Source organism: Salvelinus fontinalis, unplaced genomic scaffold, assembly GCF_029448725.1.
Source record: "Salvelinus fontinalis isolate EN_2023a unplaced genomic scaffold, ASM2944872v1 scaffold_0186, whole genome shotgun sequence".
Taxonomy (NCBI): domain Eukaryota; kingdom Metazoa; phylum Chordata; class Actinopteri; order Salmoniformes; family Salmonidae; genus Salvelinus; species Salvelinus fontinalis.
Window position 1 is genome coordinate 273,064 of NW_026600395.1, and position 18,048 is coordinate 291,111.

General features: G+C 42.2%; 1 protein-coding gene across 1 annotated transcript; it reads right to left on the reverse strand.

The window, feature by feature from the left end:
- Positions 1-50: 50 nt before the first annotated feature.
- Positions 51-15,602, reverse strand: LOC129844168 (endoplasmic reticulum resident protein 44-like). Its single transcript, XM_055912584.1, has 11 exons — positions 15,451-15,602; positions 10,502-10,574; positions 10,125-10,164; positions 9,742-9,857; positions 6,121-6,305; positions 5,629-5,744; positions 5,335-5,509; positions 4,364-4,475; positions 3,975-4,116; positions 1,679-1,781; positions 51-1,569 (listed from the first exon to the last, which is right to left on the reverse strand). The coding sequence occupies exons 1-11, from the start codon at positions 15,505-15,507 to the stop codon at positions 1,465-1,467; spliced, it is 1,224 nt and encodes a 407-aa protein (XP_055768559.1). The 5' UTR covers positions 15,508-15,602; the 3' UTR covers positions 51-1,464.
- Positions 15,603-18,048: the final 2,446 nt, after the last annotated feature.

Genomic DNA, 18,048 nt, shown 5'->3' on the forward strand with positions numbered 1-18,048 from the left:
TCTCAAGAGTCTTCTCTGTAGAACTGAACAAACAGACTCAACACACAACATCCTGTAAAATGGTTTCATTTACTTGTTTTATTTTCTCCCTCTCCGAGATGACTGATTTAGAAATGAGATTTCTTCCCCTTTAACCCTACCTCCCTCCCTCCGTGACTGGTCAGATCAGGGTACAGTTGGGTTCTAGGGAGGGACTGTACACACAGTACTATAAATAAACACACAACATGCGTCTCAATACTCCTCGTCTCCTTTCATTGCTCCATCTGAACTGATTTGAGTGACAGGTGAAATAAGGATACTTTCCAGGTCAGCTTCTTCCATATTGCTGTCACCTGGACTTGTTGCTAAGTGGGCATGGCCTGGCCTGTGTCAGACCAGTGCAGATAGAGAAGAAGCTACTGTAGAGGATTGAGATGCAGCCCAGAGTCTGATTTTTCTCCTTCAGTGTGAGGTTCCCCTCCTGTCCTCTAGAGCAGCAGTGTCTGGCTGACACCTCTCAGTCTTTAGGAACTACCGTCTGAGTCAGTATTGCAGATCTGGGGCACGTTCAAGTACAAAAGGGAGAAAATGCTTTTCTGACTGACAATGGAAACAAACATTTAACTATTGGACAGTTTATGGTAGTACCTCCATTGTTTCTAAACATTTTGTGCATCCTGAACGTGACTTAGGTGAATAGGCTCTCTGGCCAATCAGTTGCATGAGTTTAGTACCAGGGAGAAGAAAGCTGCATCTCAATACTCTACAATGTGTTCCTTTCCTCGTCTCCTCTCATTACTCCTATTTGAAATCATAGGATAGGTGGAAGCAGCATGGTGGATACCTGCCAGAAATATGCTTTCACGTCAGTTTAAATAAAGGAAAGGAGACGAGGAGGGTAAACTATTGAGATGCAGCCGAGACACTGTAGTCCTCCAGGACCAGAACCCTCTCTCACCCAAACGGGACTGAGCTGGACTACCCACAGATAAGAACCGTAATGAGACTGAAAAACCGGAGCAAGGGATCTCACTCGTCAAAAAAAGGGAAAAAAAGGGTGCTACATGTTTTTGAACCTAAAGTAATCTGTTTTTAATTTAGATCAGGATGACACAGACCAACGCTCACTCAGCACAAGCACTATTATTATTTACAAGCTCCAAAAATAAAAGTTAAAACGCTTTGCTTCTTTTTTGTCCTAATCCCCCCCCCACCATTTTCTTCTTCTGGTTTCATCCTTTTTATCTAAAATAAAAACTTGTACACGTAAGAGTTATGAAAATATAGGTTATTCCAACACGGCTGTCATGGATTTAACCTACTCTCTGCTCTTCCTTATCCCCTCTCTCCATTAAGGGTGTTGGGGGTAAGTTGGGGTGTTGCTGTCCCACCCCGCTGGCCTGTCCTGACTCTGGACACGGACTCAGGGGCATGCCATGGGGTCGTGGGTCATAGGTCAGGGTTGTGGTAAAGTCGTTGCGGTCACAGTTCATCACGGTCCCTGAGGAGTGTGTAGCGCGTCTCACTGGGGGCTAACTTCTGGAAGGAACTCTCTGGTGGGTTACTGGCCACCTCACCGATCTCCTCCTGATGAAATAACACATTTATATACACACACCTCCCTCTACTACGGCAATGACACCGTTTTATACACACATAATGACGGTGTACTAGTATGCTTGTGAGGTGTTCTGACCTGTCCAGGTGTGCTGTCTGTCGGGTCTGGGCCGTGGTGGAACTCTCTGTGTAACTTCCCAGAGTGGAGGTCCAGAACAAACTGCCTCAGCTTCCCAGGGATCCTACGCACACACATTAATATAATCATTAGGTCTACCAATGACATTACTGAAGTGTGGTTGATGACAGAAGGTCATAAAGTGATATCACATCAGAGCGGGTCCCATATCAAAGCTGTCTCTGCATGTTAGAGGTGGCTGCAGACACCACACACACACACAGCTAATGAAATAATTTGATCTCGGTGACAGAGGGAGGGAGAACGCAAACACAGCCACAGACATCCAGAGGAGGAGGTAGTGAATGTCATGTCATGTAATTAGTTGAAGCGGGTGTCAGACCTCAGGGCTCTGTCTGTCTGATCACAGAGGTGATAGGGGGAGTGGTGGGGGAGGGGCTTAGATGGGGGGTAAAATAGATTAGATGAAATTACATTCGATTAGTTAACACTAATTGCACGTGCCAAGTCATGTCACATTAGCTCCGGTGTCCAGGGCCGTCAATAGAAGAATTATCTAGAAGGTGTGACATTTCTATTATAATCTGTGGACTGTGTGTGTGTGTGTGTGTAATGGAATGTATTATATTTGACAAATGCAGATTTTCAACATACAGATCTAAATAATCTAATGACAACGATAATGAGCCATCTCAAATACTGTCACTCAAGTCAGACACAAATGAACATTAGAAAAGCCTGGCCTCGAGGGACAACCCCTCAAGCCAATGACGAGCCTTTTGGACATCAACATTCTAACAGTCTAATAAATACACTTCATATATGCTATCGCAAAAATAATCACTTGGTTGTGTTTTTGAAGGTAACAAAATACAAAAGAAAATGCATTTCAAATAAAAACAATAGCATTGTCATTTGTTTATGTAACTGTAGACTATGTAAAAACAAAAAGACACAAACACCACAATTTAACTGTTAAAATCCATTAAATAAACACCATCACAAAGATCATTCATTATTGATTTGTTAACCCATAAGAGTCTAAGTCCTGTCTAAACTGGGGGGGGGGGGGGGGGGGGTTGCACTGAATAATAATATAAAAACGCAACACGTGTTGGTTCCATGAGCTGAAATAAAAGATCCCAGAAATGTTCCATACCCACAAAAAGCTTATTTCTCTCAAATGTGTTTACATCCCTATTAGTGAGCATTTCTTCTTTGCCAAAATAATCCATCCACCTGACAGGCGTGGGATAACAAGAAGCTGATTAAACAGCATGATCATTACACAGGTGCACCTTGTGCTGGGTACAATAAAAGGCCACTGACTACAAGAAAGTCCACCAGAGAACTGAATGTTAAAATATCTACCATATGCTGCCTCCAATGTCGTTTTAGAGAATTTGGCAGTATGTCCAACCGGCCATACAACCACAGACCACGTGTATGGCGTTGTGTGTGCGAGCAGTTTGATGATGTCAACAGCGTTCTCCAGTTCCCACCAAAATCCAGCAACTTGGCACGGCCATTAAAGAGGAGTGTGACATCATTCCACAGTCCACAATCAACAGCCTGATCAACTCTATGCGAAGGAGATGTGTCACGTTGCATGAGGCAAAAGGCGGTCACACCAGATACGGACTGGTTTTCTGATCCACACCCCTACCTTTTTTTTAAGGTATCTGTGACCAACAGATGCATATCTGTATTCCCTGTCATGTGAAATCCATAGATTAGGGCCTAATGAATTAATTTCAATTGACTGATTTCCTTATATGAACTGTAAATCTTTGAAATTGTTGCATGTTGCGTTTATAGTTTTTGGGGTTTTAAGAAAGCAATACCAAGGATCATTTTACTATTTGAGTTTGAATTGTAAGACCCCTTGAAGTATCAAAAATATATACTTTTGGATTAACAATTAATGTCTCATGGTCTGACAAACGTTCCATAAGCCGTATCACAATTGTAGCTGCGAGCTCCACAGCCAGAGCAAATCTATCCTTTGTCTGGACAGGCCAGAAAATGTGACGTGTCGCTCTCCATGTAAATGATGTGTCAGATTTCACATACTGCAGGTCATCGGAGACGGCGTTCGAAGCGGGACAACCAGACCTTTCACAGAGTGCACATTAATTGATGCTGCGCCATACACAGAGCATGCTGAACACAGAAATGTCAGTTGGAACCGGTCGAGAACCACTCAAGGTGCCCCAAATAGTTGGCCAAATGGCTAAGAGGTAAAAATAAAATTCAACCAGAGACAGGTGAAAGAAAGTAGAGAGGTTGTACTTACTCAATGTCTCTGAACTCAGGGTACACATACATGTGTCTGAAGGAGTCTATAGCAATGACAGGACAGTCTGCTGGCGTCTTCTGGATGTGCAGCAGTGGGTGACGGAACTTTTCACAGTCCGCATGCAGAAAGTTTATAGATCCTAGGCAGGAGGGGATAGTAATTAATATAATTTATATTATTTATTAAGAAGATATTACCATGACTATAATAGTACAGTTATCTAACAAATATAATGCAACTCTGTCCCTGGCTGGGATGAAACACAACACAAATAAATAGAACAAAGAGAGAGAGTAACAATGGTCCCAGCACTGAACCCTGTGGCACACCCTGTTATTTCCCCAGGTGATTGGGCCACAAACAGACTTTTAAGACAAACACACTACCTTTCTCGCTGATGAGCTGGCGTGCCACCTCGTGCTGGAACTTCTCCAAGCTCTCTGTGTCCTCCTTCACGTGAAACAGGATGAGGAATGGGATCCCCTCTTCAGTCAGCTCCTGGAACACACACACATACACACAGGGAAGAGGAAGAAGAGTGAAGGCGTCAGCATGCTTCAGTTCGTCTGGCACCGAGCCGAACCAAACGATGGGCTCGCATACTCCCTTAAAAGACCTTCGCTTGAAAAATGAGAAAAAAAGCAATAGTACTGTTTGTCCATTTTGAGACGCCCCTATACACTTCTTCAATAGTCAGAGTTAATCTAAAATAACTCAAGAAATCTGTCATTAATGTTGACATTTTTGCAGAGGAGATCTTAGTTGCGCAATTTTGCATCTGACTAAGATGTTTGGTGTAGTATGAGCACGGGTCATCTCGTTGAATGACAACAGGCACTTCATTGAAGAATACCTACTGTTGACCAATCTGTGACTAGGGGGCGTAGACTTTGGCTACCGACTTCGGATTGCCTCAAGAAAAGAAATAGTGTGCCCAAAACAGCAGATAAAACCCTTGCCGGGGTCCAAAATGAACAAAAACGTCACAAAATGTAATGTATGCACAAACTGTTCAGAAACTGTTTCGGCTGGGAAGCATCTCGAAGCCTTAACGGGTCAGTGGGAGATTCAGGTGTGTGTGTCTATGCCTTGTTGTCGGCAAATGGCGCAGCTGTCGGTGGATGCCATCCCAGGCCAAGTAACAATGGGAAAAGCACACCCCTCTATTCATATGACAATGAATGAGCAAAGAGATAAGGACAGGATAACATTATGGTGGGGCTGCTGTAGGGGAAGAAGCCAGGCCAGACCTGGAAGACGACTCCCAGCGGTGTGTAGACCGGGGCTAGCCCAAAACCTAAATGAATTCATTTGGACTGGATCAAACGGAGAGAAGAAAAAGAGGTAGAGAACGCACCTCTCCGTTTTCGAAGGTGATCTCGCGGACCAGAGGGACACATTTGTCCTGCGCCCAAGCGTAGGTTAGGTCAAAGTTGGTTAGTGAGCCCAGGTACACCATGTCAGGAACAGTCTCCCCCATCGGTTTATAGATCACATTATCACCACTGAACCTCTCTGTCTGGGACACGTCACTGGAGGGACAGAGGAAAGGAAAGATTAAAAGATTACTCAAATGCCAGACCAAAAACATATAAACTATATTATAAATGTTTCGTAGACCCTAAGGTTGGTCTGAAGAGGCTTGACTCACCCGAAGGCAGCGAGAAACACACAGTCGTCTCGGAGGATGTTGGCCACCTTCTCAAACGTGTGGTAGTTCTCAGAATCCTTCTGATCAAAGTAACCAATAATGTTACGCCTGTCCCTCTGCAGAGAGAGAGAGACATATTTCCTGGTTCAGTACCAATTCATTTTTGAGGACAGTCATATTCAAATCTTTAGGAGGCTTTCTGTTGATAGGTCCTTGGTGTCATTGTCCCGTCAGCTGTGTTCTTTGTGTCAGTTGCCCTGTATAGTTGTCTTTTTTTTCTTCTATTTGGTTTACATTTTTTACTTTTATGCACTTTGAGATTATTCTGTATAATGAAAAGCGCTGTACAAATGTAATAAATTATTATTATTATTCAATATTTAGATTAGGAATGGTCCTAGAACAGATCCCTGAGGCACACCTTTTACATTTTCAACACACTGATAGCACACTGGATAACAACACACTGACTTGTGTGTGCCTGATACTCACATCCACAGTGTTGCCCTCTTCCAGACTGTGTATCTCTTTAATGGGATCAACCTTCTGCTGGCGGATGAAGTCAGCGATGGCTGTGACTGACCTCTGACCCCTGTACTCCCTCTTCATCATCATCCCATTACGGAACAACTTCAACGTAGGGTACTTACTGATCCTGTAGCGCTGAGCTATGTCAGCTAGAGAGACAGAGAGCGGGAGAGAGGGGTGAATAAAGACAGAGTTTAATATAGAATGAGGTAGAGGGGGAGAAAGGCGGACAAAGGAAAGGGGAATGAAGGAAAAGAGGCAGGTAGAGAAAATCAGAAAAAAGGATGGATAGAAACGGGGATGGAAAAAAGGTGAAAGAGTAAAAGACAGATAGAGGGTGTTTAAAGCTGTCTAAAGACACAGCCGTCAGTCAGCCCCTGATCCCTCAGATGAAAGCTGCCCCCCACTGAGAGTAAATATTCTCATAGTGCTGTGTGTTTGGCAGGTGTCAGTCTCACTGCAGGGTGTCTCTAAGCTCCAGTCTTCACAGGCAGCAGCAGTTTTGTCATTAGTCTTCAAACGGTTTGCAGGTCATCAATAATTCCCTTTAATTTGCTTTATCTCAAAGGATGTGCCTATCAAACGTCTGTGTGTGTGTTGTGTGTGTGGGGAGTAACTGATTACAAAAAACGAACTGTAATCCGTTACCAGCTAAAATATTGTAATCAAATTACAGATTTTTGAAAAATCCCACTTCTAGGATTACTTTTAAATTCAGAAAGGATGATGACACCTTTCTGTTTTCTCAACGACATTCAAATCAGCATTGAAAAAACAGTTTAAGTTTGTTGGACCACAAATCAAAGACCACTATGATGACCAACAAATGCATTTTGATGGTTTGCAGGAAAAGAGCAGGAATAGGCTTTTGTAGCATACAGTCCTTCTAATGGTGCGACTGCAACAAACAAATGAAGGCTTTATTAAGAGCAAGACAAAGGAGCTGATCATGGACTACAGGAAACAGAGGGCCGAGCACGCCGCCATCCACGTCGACAGGGCTGTAGTGGAGCGGGTCGAGAGCTTCAAGTTCCTCCACATCAATAAGATATTAACATGGTCTACACACACCAACACAGTGGTGAAGAAGGCACAACATCGACAGGGCTGTAGTGGAGCAGGTCGAGAGCTTCAAGTTCCTCCACATCAATAAGATATTAACATGGTCTACACACACCAACACAGTGGTGAAGAAGGCACAACAACGGCTCTTCCCCCTCAGGAGGCTGAAAAGAGTCGGCATGGGCCCTCAGATCCTCAAAAAGTTATACAGTTGCACCATTGAGAGCATCTTGACTGACTGCATCACCGCTTGGTATGGCAACTGCTTGGCATCCCACCACATGGCGCTACAGAGGGTAGTGCGTACGACCCAGTACACCATTGGGGTCGAGCTCCTTGCCATCCAGGACCTCTATACAAGGCAGTGTCAGAGGAAGGCCCTATAAAAATTCTCAAAGACTCTAGTCACCCAAATCATATACTGTTCTCTCTGCCACCGCATGGCAAACGGTACTGATGCACCAAGTCTGGAACCAACAGGACCCTGAACAGCTTGTACCCCCAGGCCATAAGACTGATCAATAGTTAACCAAATAGCTACCCGGACTATCTGCATTGACCCTTTTTGCACTAACTCGCTTGACTCACATACACTGCTGCTACTGTTTATTACATATCCTGTTGCTTAGTCACGTTACCCCTACTTATATGTACATATCTACCTCAATTACCTCGTACCCCTGGACATCGACTCAGTACTGGTACCCTGTGTATATAGCCATGTTATCCTTACTCATTGTGGATTTATTCCTTGTGTTATTATATATGTTTTCTATTTTGTCTCTGCATAGTTGAGAAGGGATCGCAAGTAAGCCTTTTACTGTTAGTCTATCAAATCAAATCAAATGTTATTGGTCACATACACATGGTTAGCAGATGTTAATGCTTGTGCTTCTAGTTCCGACAGTGCAGTAATATCTAACAAGTAATCTAACAATTCCACAACAACTACCTAATACACACAAATATAAAGGGATGGAATAAGAATATATACATATAAATATATGGATGAGCGATGACCGAGCGGCAAAGGGAACGTGCAATAGATGGTATAAAATACAGTATATACATATGAGATGAGTAATGTAAGATATGTAAACATTATTAAAGTGGCATTATTAAAGTGACTAGTGATCCATTTATTAAAGTTGACAGTGATTTCAAGTCTGTATGTAGTCAGCAGCCTCTCTGTGTTAGTGATGGCTGTTTTAACAGTCTGATGGCCTTGAGATAGAAGCTGTTTTTCAGTCTCTCGTCCCAGCTTTGATGCACCTTACTGACCTCGCCTTCAGGATGGTAGCGGGGTGAACAGGCAGTGGCTATACACCTGTTGTTTACAAAAAATGTGACAAATAAAATGTGATTTTGATTTGACTGCTGTTGGCATCCAAAGATGATACATTTGACTTGAATAAACACTTGGAGGTAAGGATGTCGTACCTCGTAGTGTTATTGATATCTACACAGCGCAATGATGTGAATCACACTGCTGCTCTCTCATTTAGCTATCCTCACGGATTGTGGTTGTTGGGGATGGCTGTGGCAAACGAACATGTGATTTTTAACCCAATAATGGTTGAATTGAAGAAGTTAAAGCTGCCTATCAATCAATGTTTTTGCGACCAGTGGACAGGCAGTGAAAAATGCGCTCTTGCAGCTGCATAGTGTGGATCAGTCTGTGGAATAAACGTTTGAGGAGGCGCCTCCATTCTAAAATCCTCCATGGTATTGTGCTCCACATGCTATCAAAAACAAGTTTAATTTAACAAGACCACAAGTGGGGCTTTTATTGCTCTATCTAATTCATGCCGATGAAAAAAAATATGTCCATAGGCCTATTGGACACATGCTCAAACCCGCACACTTCTGATCAACTTAAAGAGCTGCAAATGATAGAGATATCAGAGTGTCACCAACAAAAGCTTAAACAATAGACCTATAGCAAATGATAGAGATATCAGAGTGTCACCAACAAAAGCTTAAACAATAGGCCTATAGCAAATGTAGCATATGTTATTCATTTTTACACACACACTTTTCGTTAGTGTTCAAAGCATGCCATTCCATGAGAGCAGAATTTCCTTTTCAACTTGAAGCAATGAGCCCAATCAGTCCTCAATGACAACAAAATCATAAACAGAGTAGGCTAATAAGTCCTTGGTTTTAGGGTCATGCTCAGGTTAAACAATTTGGTTTATCTATATTGCTATATCCTATTCTTGAAGATCAAGAGAATTACATGAATTGGAACGACCGGGAATCTGACCGACTATGGATTTTAATGTAAAGATATAGCCTAATCGTATGATTATCTGTATTGAAGTAGAAAGCAATGGTTTAGAAGAAGCCTACATAACCCATAAAGTAAAATGCAACATACATTTTTTATCTCCTCCTAACGCCTCTTAAGGGGAAAGTAACGTAAAATGAACTAAAAGTAATCAGATTACTTTACAGAGTTTAGGAAAACCAAAAGTTATGTTATGGATTGAAATCCTGTGTGTGTACGAGCGTGTCACTCACAGTGCTGATCACAGTCGACGCGCGCAAACACCACCTGAGTGACATCAGGAAACTCCTCCCTCGCGATGTTCGATGCCTCCTCAAAGATAGGCTGGAGCATCTGGCTGAATCTACACCTGGGAGGAGAGGTGGGAGAATGTGGGTATAATTTGCTTATCCAAATTAGATTTGATATTGTTACCCTTTGGAGGAACTGTCATACTGTAATTGCTTTGGCCACATTGCATTACTCTCCAGCCATGATGCCACTAAAGCATGTTGGAATTCTAATTCATTAAACACACACACACGGCAAACAACTGATGTGGACACAAAGAAAATGTATGCAAACAGACAATTGAGTAGGAGAGGACAAATGTTCACAGGAGAACTAACACACTTACCAGTCTGCATAGAAATTAACCAACGCCACTCCAGCATTGTCTGTGAGGAAAAAAACACGTTACACCCACTGTTTTACAACAACGTCAAACACACAGGAATTAAAGTACATTTACACATACTCATAGACAAGGGAGGTTCGTGGGTGAATCATTAGTGTTATTCATACAGTCAAACAGCCATGAGGCGTTGAGGAAGGAGACAACACAAGATAGGGCAATACAGGGAGAGATGATAGAGAGAGGGAGAGAGGATGGCGAGAGGGAGGAAATGACACAGAGATGGAAAAAGAAAGCGGGATAGATGAGATGGAAAAAGAAAGCGGGATAGATGAGAACCACAGAGATGTCTCTATACCCTGTCACAGACAATGTCTTACTGAGGATGTCTTCAATGTTTCCTGTGTCTAGACTGGTAATTTCAGCCTGGCCTGGAGTGGAGAGACCAGTCACCTAGAGCCGGAGAAGAAAGGGTTAATGAGGGGGATGATATGGCTAGAACCTGTCTCTCACACAGATGTGACATGAGCCCAGTCCAAAAACAACCACTAGACAGTCAGTGTTTGCAGCGTTAACGGAGGAAGTTCTAAAGCTGCTGTCCTATTGTTTCCATTAATTCCCTTGTTGCTGTTTCCAGACCAGGCAAACAGGTGAGAAACCATCTGTCTTTCTCTTTGGCTCCCTCCCTTTCTATTATTTATTTAGATTTGATCCATATGAGTCCTGTTGAGATCCAGATATCTCAGTTCTCTGATGGACGTTGACGCCACAGGTGATGTGGAACAGAGGACTCTGTTCTCAGGGTCAAAGTCAAACTTCCCCATGGACTAGAGCGACCAGGACAGTGTCATACACTGGACACGGAGGCAGAGAAAGAAGTAGAAGTGAGATATCACATTGCATAATATTTTCTGGTTCATATACAGTCCATGAACTAAGCAGACCAGACCCAGCTGCTATCGCATTTGTGTGTATGGGATAGCCACCCCTTAAGCAGATTGGAACTGTGACAATTTTTTCCAATGGTAAACGGCCTGAGTAAGACATCTTCATTCATCCACCATCGTTGATGGAGAGTGGTGTTACTGGAGATGCTCAACTACGCCGAGTCTCACATTCCCTGGAAGATCAAACGTAATTCTCTGTATCTCAGCAAGCATTTCCGAGTCCTATGACAGCGCAATCCAATTCTCTGCTACCACCATAACTTCACACAAAAACAGCAACAAGAGCCAGTCACTAGACTGATAGTTGAGCTTAGGACAGAAGACAGGGCTGTGGCTAGGATATAGACTGGGGCTAAGTTAAGCATGGCCTGGACTTTCCCATGTATTAATACTAAGGGAACCCCTCTAAACCAGTGTCTCAGTAGCATCCTGTCAATGAGGACATTCAGATAACTAAGCTTTATCTAACATCAGTCGTTTGACTCATCCAAAAACGGTGTGTGTGGTGGAAGACACACCCTCTTAAGTAGCTTTCAAAGGTGTGTATTCTAAGACGAGAGACACGGTCACAGTGCCCTCCGTAGTTATTGGGACAGTGAAGCATGTTTTCTTCTTATGGCTGTAAACTCCAACAGTTTGAAATCAAGCAATGACTGTGGGGTTAAAGTGCAGATCGTGAGCTTTCATTTGAGGGTGTTTTCATCCATATTGGGTGAACCGTTTAGAAGTTACACCACTTTTTCTACATAGTCGCCCCCTTTTAGGGGACCAAAAGTATTGGAACAAATTCACTTATATGTGTATTAAAGTATTACAAAGTTAAGTATTTGGTCCCATATTCCTAGCACGCAATGACTACATCAAGCTTGTGACTCTACACATTTGTTGGATGCATTTGCTGTTTGTTTTGGTTGATTTTCAGTTTATTTTGTGCCCAATAGAAATGAATGGTAAATAATGTAGTGTGTAATTTTGGAGTTGCTTTAATTGAAAATAAGAATAGAATATGTTTCTAAACACTTCTACATTAATGTGGATGCTACCATGATTACAGATAATCCTGAATGAATCGTGAATAATGATGAGTGAGAAAGTTAGATGGACAAATATCACACCCCCCAAATGCTAAAGTCACCCAAGTCATAGACTGTTCTCTCTGCTACCGCACGGCAAGCGGTACCAGAGTGCCAAGTCCAAAAGCCTCCTTAACAGCTTCTACCCCCAAGCCATAAGACTCCTGAACAATTAATAAAATGGCCACCCGGACTATTTACATTGACACCCCCGCCCTTTGTTTTTTTCACTGCTGCTACTCTCTGTTTATTATCTTTGCATAGTCACTTTACAAATTACCTTGACTAACCTGTACCCCGCACATTGACTCGGTACCCCCTGTATATAGCCTTGTTATTGTTATGTAAATATCTTGTGTAACTTTTTTTTACTTTAGTTTATTGAGTAAATATTTTCTTAACTCTATTTCTTGAACTGCATTGTGTGGTTAAGTGCTTGTAAGTAAGCAATTCACGGTAAGGTCTACACCGGTTGTATTCGGCACATGTCCCTACGTTCAGTAATGGTCAGTCATTTCTGTAAGTAGTTGTGGTCAGTACTTGTGTGATTTTTATCAATAGTTTGGGTAAGTAGTAGGGAGGTTCATTAGTTGTGGTGATTCTTTTTTTGGTCGTGGTCAGTAGTTAGTCAGCAGTTGTGGTCAATAGTGATCAGTAGTTTTGGTCAGTCGTTTTGATAAGTAGATGTGTGGTTCAGTAGTTTTGGTCAGTCGTTTTGATAAGTAGATGTGTGGTTCAGTAGTTTTGGTCAGTCGTTTTGATAAGTAGATGTGTGGTTCAGTAGTTTTTGGTCAGCCGTTTTGATAAGTAGATGTGTGGTTCAGTAGTTTTGTGGTTGTGGTCAGTACTTGTGGATAGTAGTTTTGGTCAGTAGTTTTGTGGTTGTGGTCAGTTTAGTTGGTGCTGTTAGTAGTTGTGATCAGTAGTTGTGGTCAGTAGTGGTCAATAGTTTTGGTCAGTAGTTGTGATCTGTAGTTGTGTCGTCAGTAGTTGCGGTCAGCAGTTATTTGGTTGTGATCAGTAGTTTTGGTCAGTATCTTTTGTGGTTTCAGTTTTGGTCAGAAGCGTTAAGTAGTTTTGTGGTCAGTAGTTGTGTTGTTGTGGTCAGTAAACGTGTGGTTGTAATCAGTAGTTGTGGTCAGTAGTTGTGTGGTCCATAGTTTTGTGGTCAGTAATGGTGTGGTTGTGGTCAGTAGTTGTGTTGTTGTGGTGATACTTTGCGGGGTTCAGTAGTTGTAGTCGGTAGTTTTGGTCAGTAGTTGTTATCAGTAGTTGTATGATTGTGGCCTGTAGTTGTGGTCAGTTGTTTTGTTGTTGTGGTCAGTAGGTGTAGTCAGTAGTAGTGATCAGTAGTTGTGTGGTTAAGTGCTTGTAAGTAAGAATTTCACAGTAAGGTCTACACCGGTTGTATTCGGCGCATGTCACTACGTTATATCAGCATCGAACATGTCACCCTCCCTAGGAGAGGGGGTGACCTCGACAATTTATTGTTAAAACGAGAGGCTGCCTGGATCTTTAATTTAAAGACCCTTGCTCCTCTTGGTTTCAACGTAGACTTTAATCTGAAGCCTTTCTTGTGATTTTGCTATTGTAAATGTTTTGTAGGCCTAGGTAGGCAAATTGTATCTAAGATGGAATGCTATCCATTCATGTTTTTGGTATGTTATTTTTATATATGAGAATGAACCAATGATATCAGGCCACACCATGATTACAGACACCTGTGTGTGTGTCCTTTGACACCCCGCAGTGTTTGTGATTATACCCTGCTGAAGACAGTTTGTCTGTCAAAACGTTGAATATGAGGTTATTAAATTATTGCATCTGAGCTCCTAGAGTGTGCGGCTCTACTTACATTTTTTAAGTATTCGCCGCATGTGACAAATAACATTTTATTTGCCCTTTGGTCCCCTAAAATGGGGGGAACATGTACAGAAAGTGCTGTAATTTCTCAACAGTTCACCCAATATGGATGAAAATACCCTCAAATGAAATAACCTCAAATCCAAACTTTTGGAGTGTAAAGCCAAAAGAAGAAGAAATGTTTCACTGTCCCAATAATTACAGAGGGCACTGTGTATGTATGTACAGTATGCGTTTAAGGTGACAGTCAGTGTTAACAGGAGAAGCTGTCTTTACTGTGGTTTGTAATATGCACTGTAATATAGCACTTAAGAGAGAAGGCTGAGTGGTGGCGGATGTGGTTGTATGTACAAAATGTACACACACTATTTCTGGGGTCAACTAATACAGGACTAGTGGTATTGCGTATAGTGATGTCATCTCACAGCAGCCTGGCTGTGACACTCGTCTGCATGTCTGCTGGGCGACAACAGCTTCAGTTTAACAAGAGATATTTCAGTAATTAAATGTTTCCACTGTCTCTGGTTTAAGTATGTGACGGTGACGAGACAGGCCTATTCCCTAATTTTTTTTAATGAATACAGACATATTTGTAGATACTTTCTAGACATCTTCCAGTTTATAGATTAGAAGCCATTATAAAAGCTATGAATCGTGCTGATTAACAAGTATATGACAGTTTAAATCCCTGACTGACTGTAAAGAAAGTTTACACTGTAATAGGCCGATATCCTGAGCAGCAAAATAGAGCTTTGATCAGTTCCGGGTTGTCAGCCAATAGGAGTGAGCCACAACAGAGGAATTCGCCAACCGGCTCCATCATTCCGCAACACGATTATGGCTAAATTCACTAACTTGTGGCACCGTCCCACGACCTGGCTAGTTAGCTACATATGTTAGCAAGCAAGACAACTACAACATTAGCTGTTGGCTAGCTAGCTAGGTAAGTTAAACAAACAGCAAATATAGCCAAGTCTGATAGCTAACGTTAGCTCACACAATCAATGATACGTGGATTTAAGATTCACCATGCATCTAGAATAAGATACTGATTTGGACTTGCACAGTCGTTAGCTAGCTAGTTAACATAACAGGGCAGAGTAAGGCGAGTGATCACAGAAAAGGAGGGTCATGACTCATGTCTCTACATTGCTAACTAACAGTTAGCTAACGTTACCAAGCTTAGCTAGCCAGCTAGCTGATCTCAATTAACCTGGTTTGCCGACTAGATATTTTAGCCAGTTAACGTTAGCTAGGTACAGTAATGTAAAGACTCAATTCATGTTCAATACATCTTTAATTTGTGATTGACAAAAGTAGCTATCACTTTGAAAAACGAATGCCCATAATTCTAATGTTAGCTAACTGTTTGTGAAACCGGACCGACCGCACTTGAAATACGAGGACGTGTAAGTTAGCTGTCGAAGCCCAATTGAAGTTCCTTACCAGCAGTATCGTGAAGAAGCCGACCTCGAGAGAGGATACTATTGGTGGTAGTTTCATTGTAGAGTTGGTTGAGGTTATGGTGTTGTTCGGTCTTCCCTGTCTCTAGACACAACTCTGCTGCTGAGGCAGGAAACGTGAGCGATCTTTCCGTGTTTAACGTTGTGGTTTATGGGAGTAGTAGTTTTGTAATTTTCTTTAGCAATGATTCCCAATTAGGCTTAAACTACAAGTATGGCGTATTTCTTTGGAGGTTAGAAGAATTGAAAGTTGGGAGTTGTATTTTTCTAAATATTTTGCGACCCAGATGTTTGTGGTCTGACGGAACACTTTCTGGGACAAAACTTCTAGCGTTAGAGAGTGAGAGAGTCAGGAAGATACTGATCAGAGGAACAAATAACTATTAAAAAATATACATTCATTATCCTAATGTTGACAGTTGCTAAATGCATATTTTTCTCAATTATTCCGTGATTTCTAACAGAGTAAGTAAGGTAAGTTGCATCATCGTTAACGTTAGTTATCCAGGCTACCCTGCTAGCTAACTATCAAACTCAATGCACCGATAGTCATTTCTTATTGACCTGTTAGTGACATGCTGATTTTGACCTGTGCATGTGACTAATAAACTCATCTAATCTAAATCTAATATTTTCGCCTGCTTAAAGTCATGGCAGGTACACAGATTCAGGCAGGATATCAACTGTATTGTAGTCTGTTATTGACTCTCCAGCTGTTTCAGTTGTTTTGTGTATTTTTACCAAATCTTTACCGAGGCTACAATATGAAAAAAAATAATTCTAACAACTGCTAAGTTACTGAAATAATACAGTATGTTGTGTTACTTATTACACAGTTATTACTTAACACTTCCCAAGTTACTACAGTAGTAGAAAAAAGATTACAGTCAGATAGTTTTGGGACAGAACAACGGTAGACTCTGTATCCAGTAGACAGACTCCCGATGTTCTGTCCTAAAACTAACAGTCAGAGTGCAGCGTCCAAAATACCACAGTCGGCTGTAGTTACTGCTCTTTAACTGCAATTTCAAAACGGAAATATTTTTTTGTAAGGGGTGTAACAACATACAGGTAGCAGACACTGCTTGATACAAAAATGTAATTCTCAGAGTAGCTTAGTATGCGCTGCCTCTGTTGTTTGGATGGGAAGTGGACAGACAAGAGACTTGTGGGATAGAAAGACAGGGACTCTGTGTCTGAGCAGTTGTGATGTAGCAGAGAGTGTCTATATATCTATCTTCTCTCTATCACCTTGTCTCTCTTTGTCTCTGTCCATTTCTCCCTCTGCCCTTCCTGCTCTAACCAAGTCTATCATAGAGCACTGTAGTTGGCATAGAGCGGGCAGGGTGTCTGTGTATGTTGGCAGCGTTGCTGTGAGCAGGTGGGCAGGTCTCAGTGTGAGAGATCCTCTCTCTCTCTCTCCGTAGGATCTAGGATCAGGGCAGGCAGGGGACCTGGACGTGCAGCCAAGCCCACCAAGGATGCACTGAGCTGGGGAACATCTGCTGTGGCCTCCCCCTAGCACTGCCATGGTAAGAGTCCAAAACACACACCCATACACTCACAAACCAGCGCATACATCCTCCTCTCAATGATTCATTCTAATGTGACCATAGTGTTATCCTTCTCACTACTATCTAAGGGGTCATGTAAAACCATGTTTTTTGTTGCCTGTGTGTGTGTGTGTGTGTGTGTGTGTGTGTGTGTGTGTGTGTGTGTGTGTGTGTGTGTGTGTGTGTGTGTGTGTGTGTGTGTGTGTGTGTGTGTGTGTGTGTGTGTGTGTGTGTGTGCGTGTGTGTGAGACACTGACTGTGTGTGGTGTGTGTGTGTATTTCATAATTGGTAAGTAGATTAAATGTTGAATTGAATCCCAACATTAATATTTGATGTGGTAAAGCTGTCCATAGGGGGTTCCCACTTCCCATTGTGTCACTTCCCATGGAGACAGGTGCGTGTGTGTGTGTGTGTGTGTGTGTGTGTGTGTGTGTGTGTGTGTGTGTGTGTGTGTGTGTGTGTGTGTGTGTGTGTGTGTGTGTGTGTGTGTGTGTGTGTGTGTGTGTGTGTGTGTGTGTGTGTGTGTGTGTGTGTGTGTGTGTGTGTGCTTACTGTAATAGTTGAACTATAAATAATGTTTTATAAGCAGATCTTCTCATGTCTATACTGGGGTTTAATAGCAGGAACCGGGTTACCGAGATTTCCCACCCATACCCACTCCCATTTCCCGGGATAAAAAACTGTGAGAAACCGGTGAATTATAATACATTATTTCTATGAACAGCATTATGTGAAATGGAACTGTTAAATTATATGCAATGTCTAAATATGGCTTATCTACGGCCTTCTGTGCTCTCCTATCTGCATGATCAATAATCAACGCTCAGGGTGGGGGCAAACAGCGCTGTATGGAGCATAGTTCACAATGAATGCATGTATCATCTCATCAGCTGGTAACTTTTTTTCTTGAGACAGGGAAATTTGCTTCAACATAGCCTATGGTACAGTAATATTAGGCCTAATACATCTGAATGATAGATTATTATGAATGTGTTGCTAATTTACACATCTCCATCTGGCTTTCGGG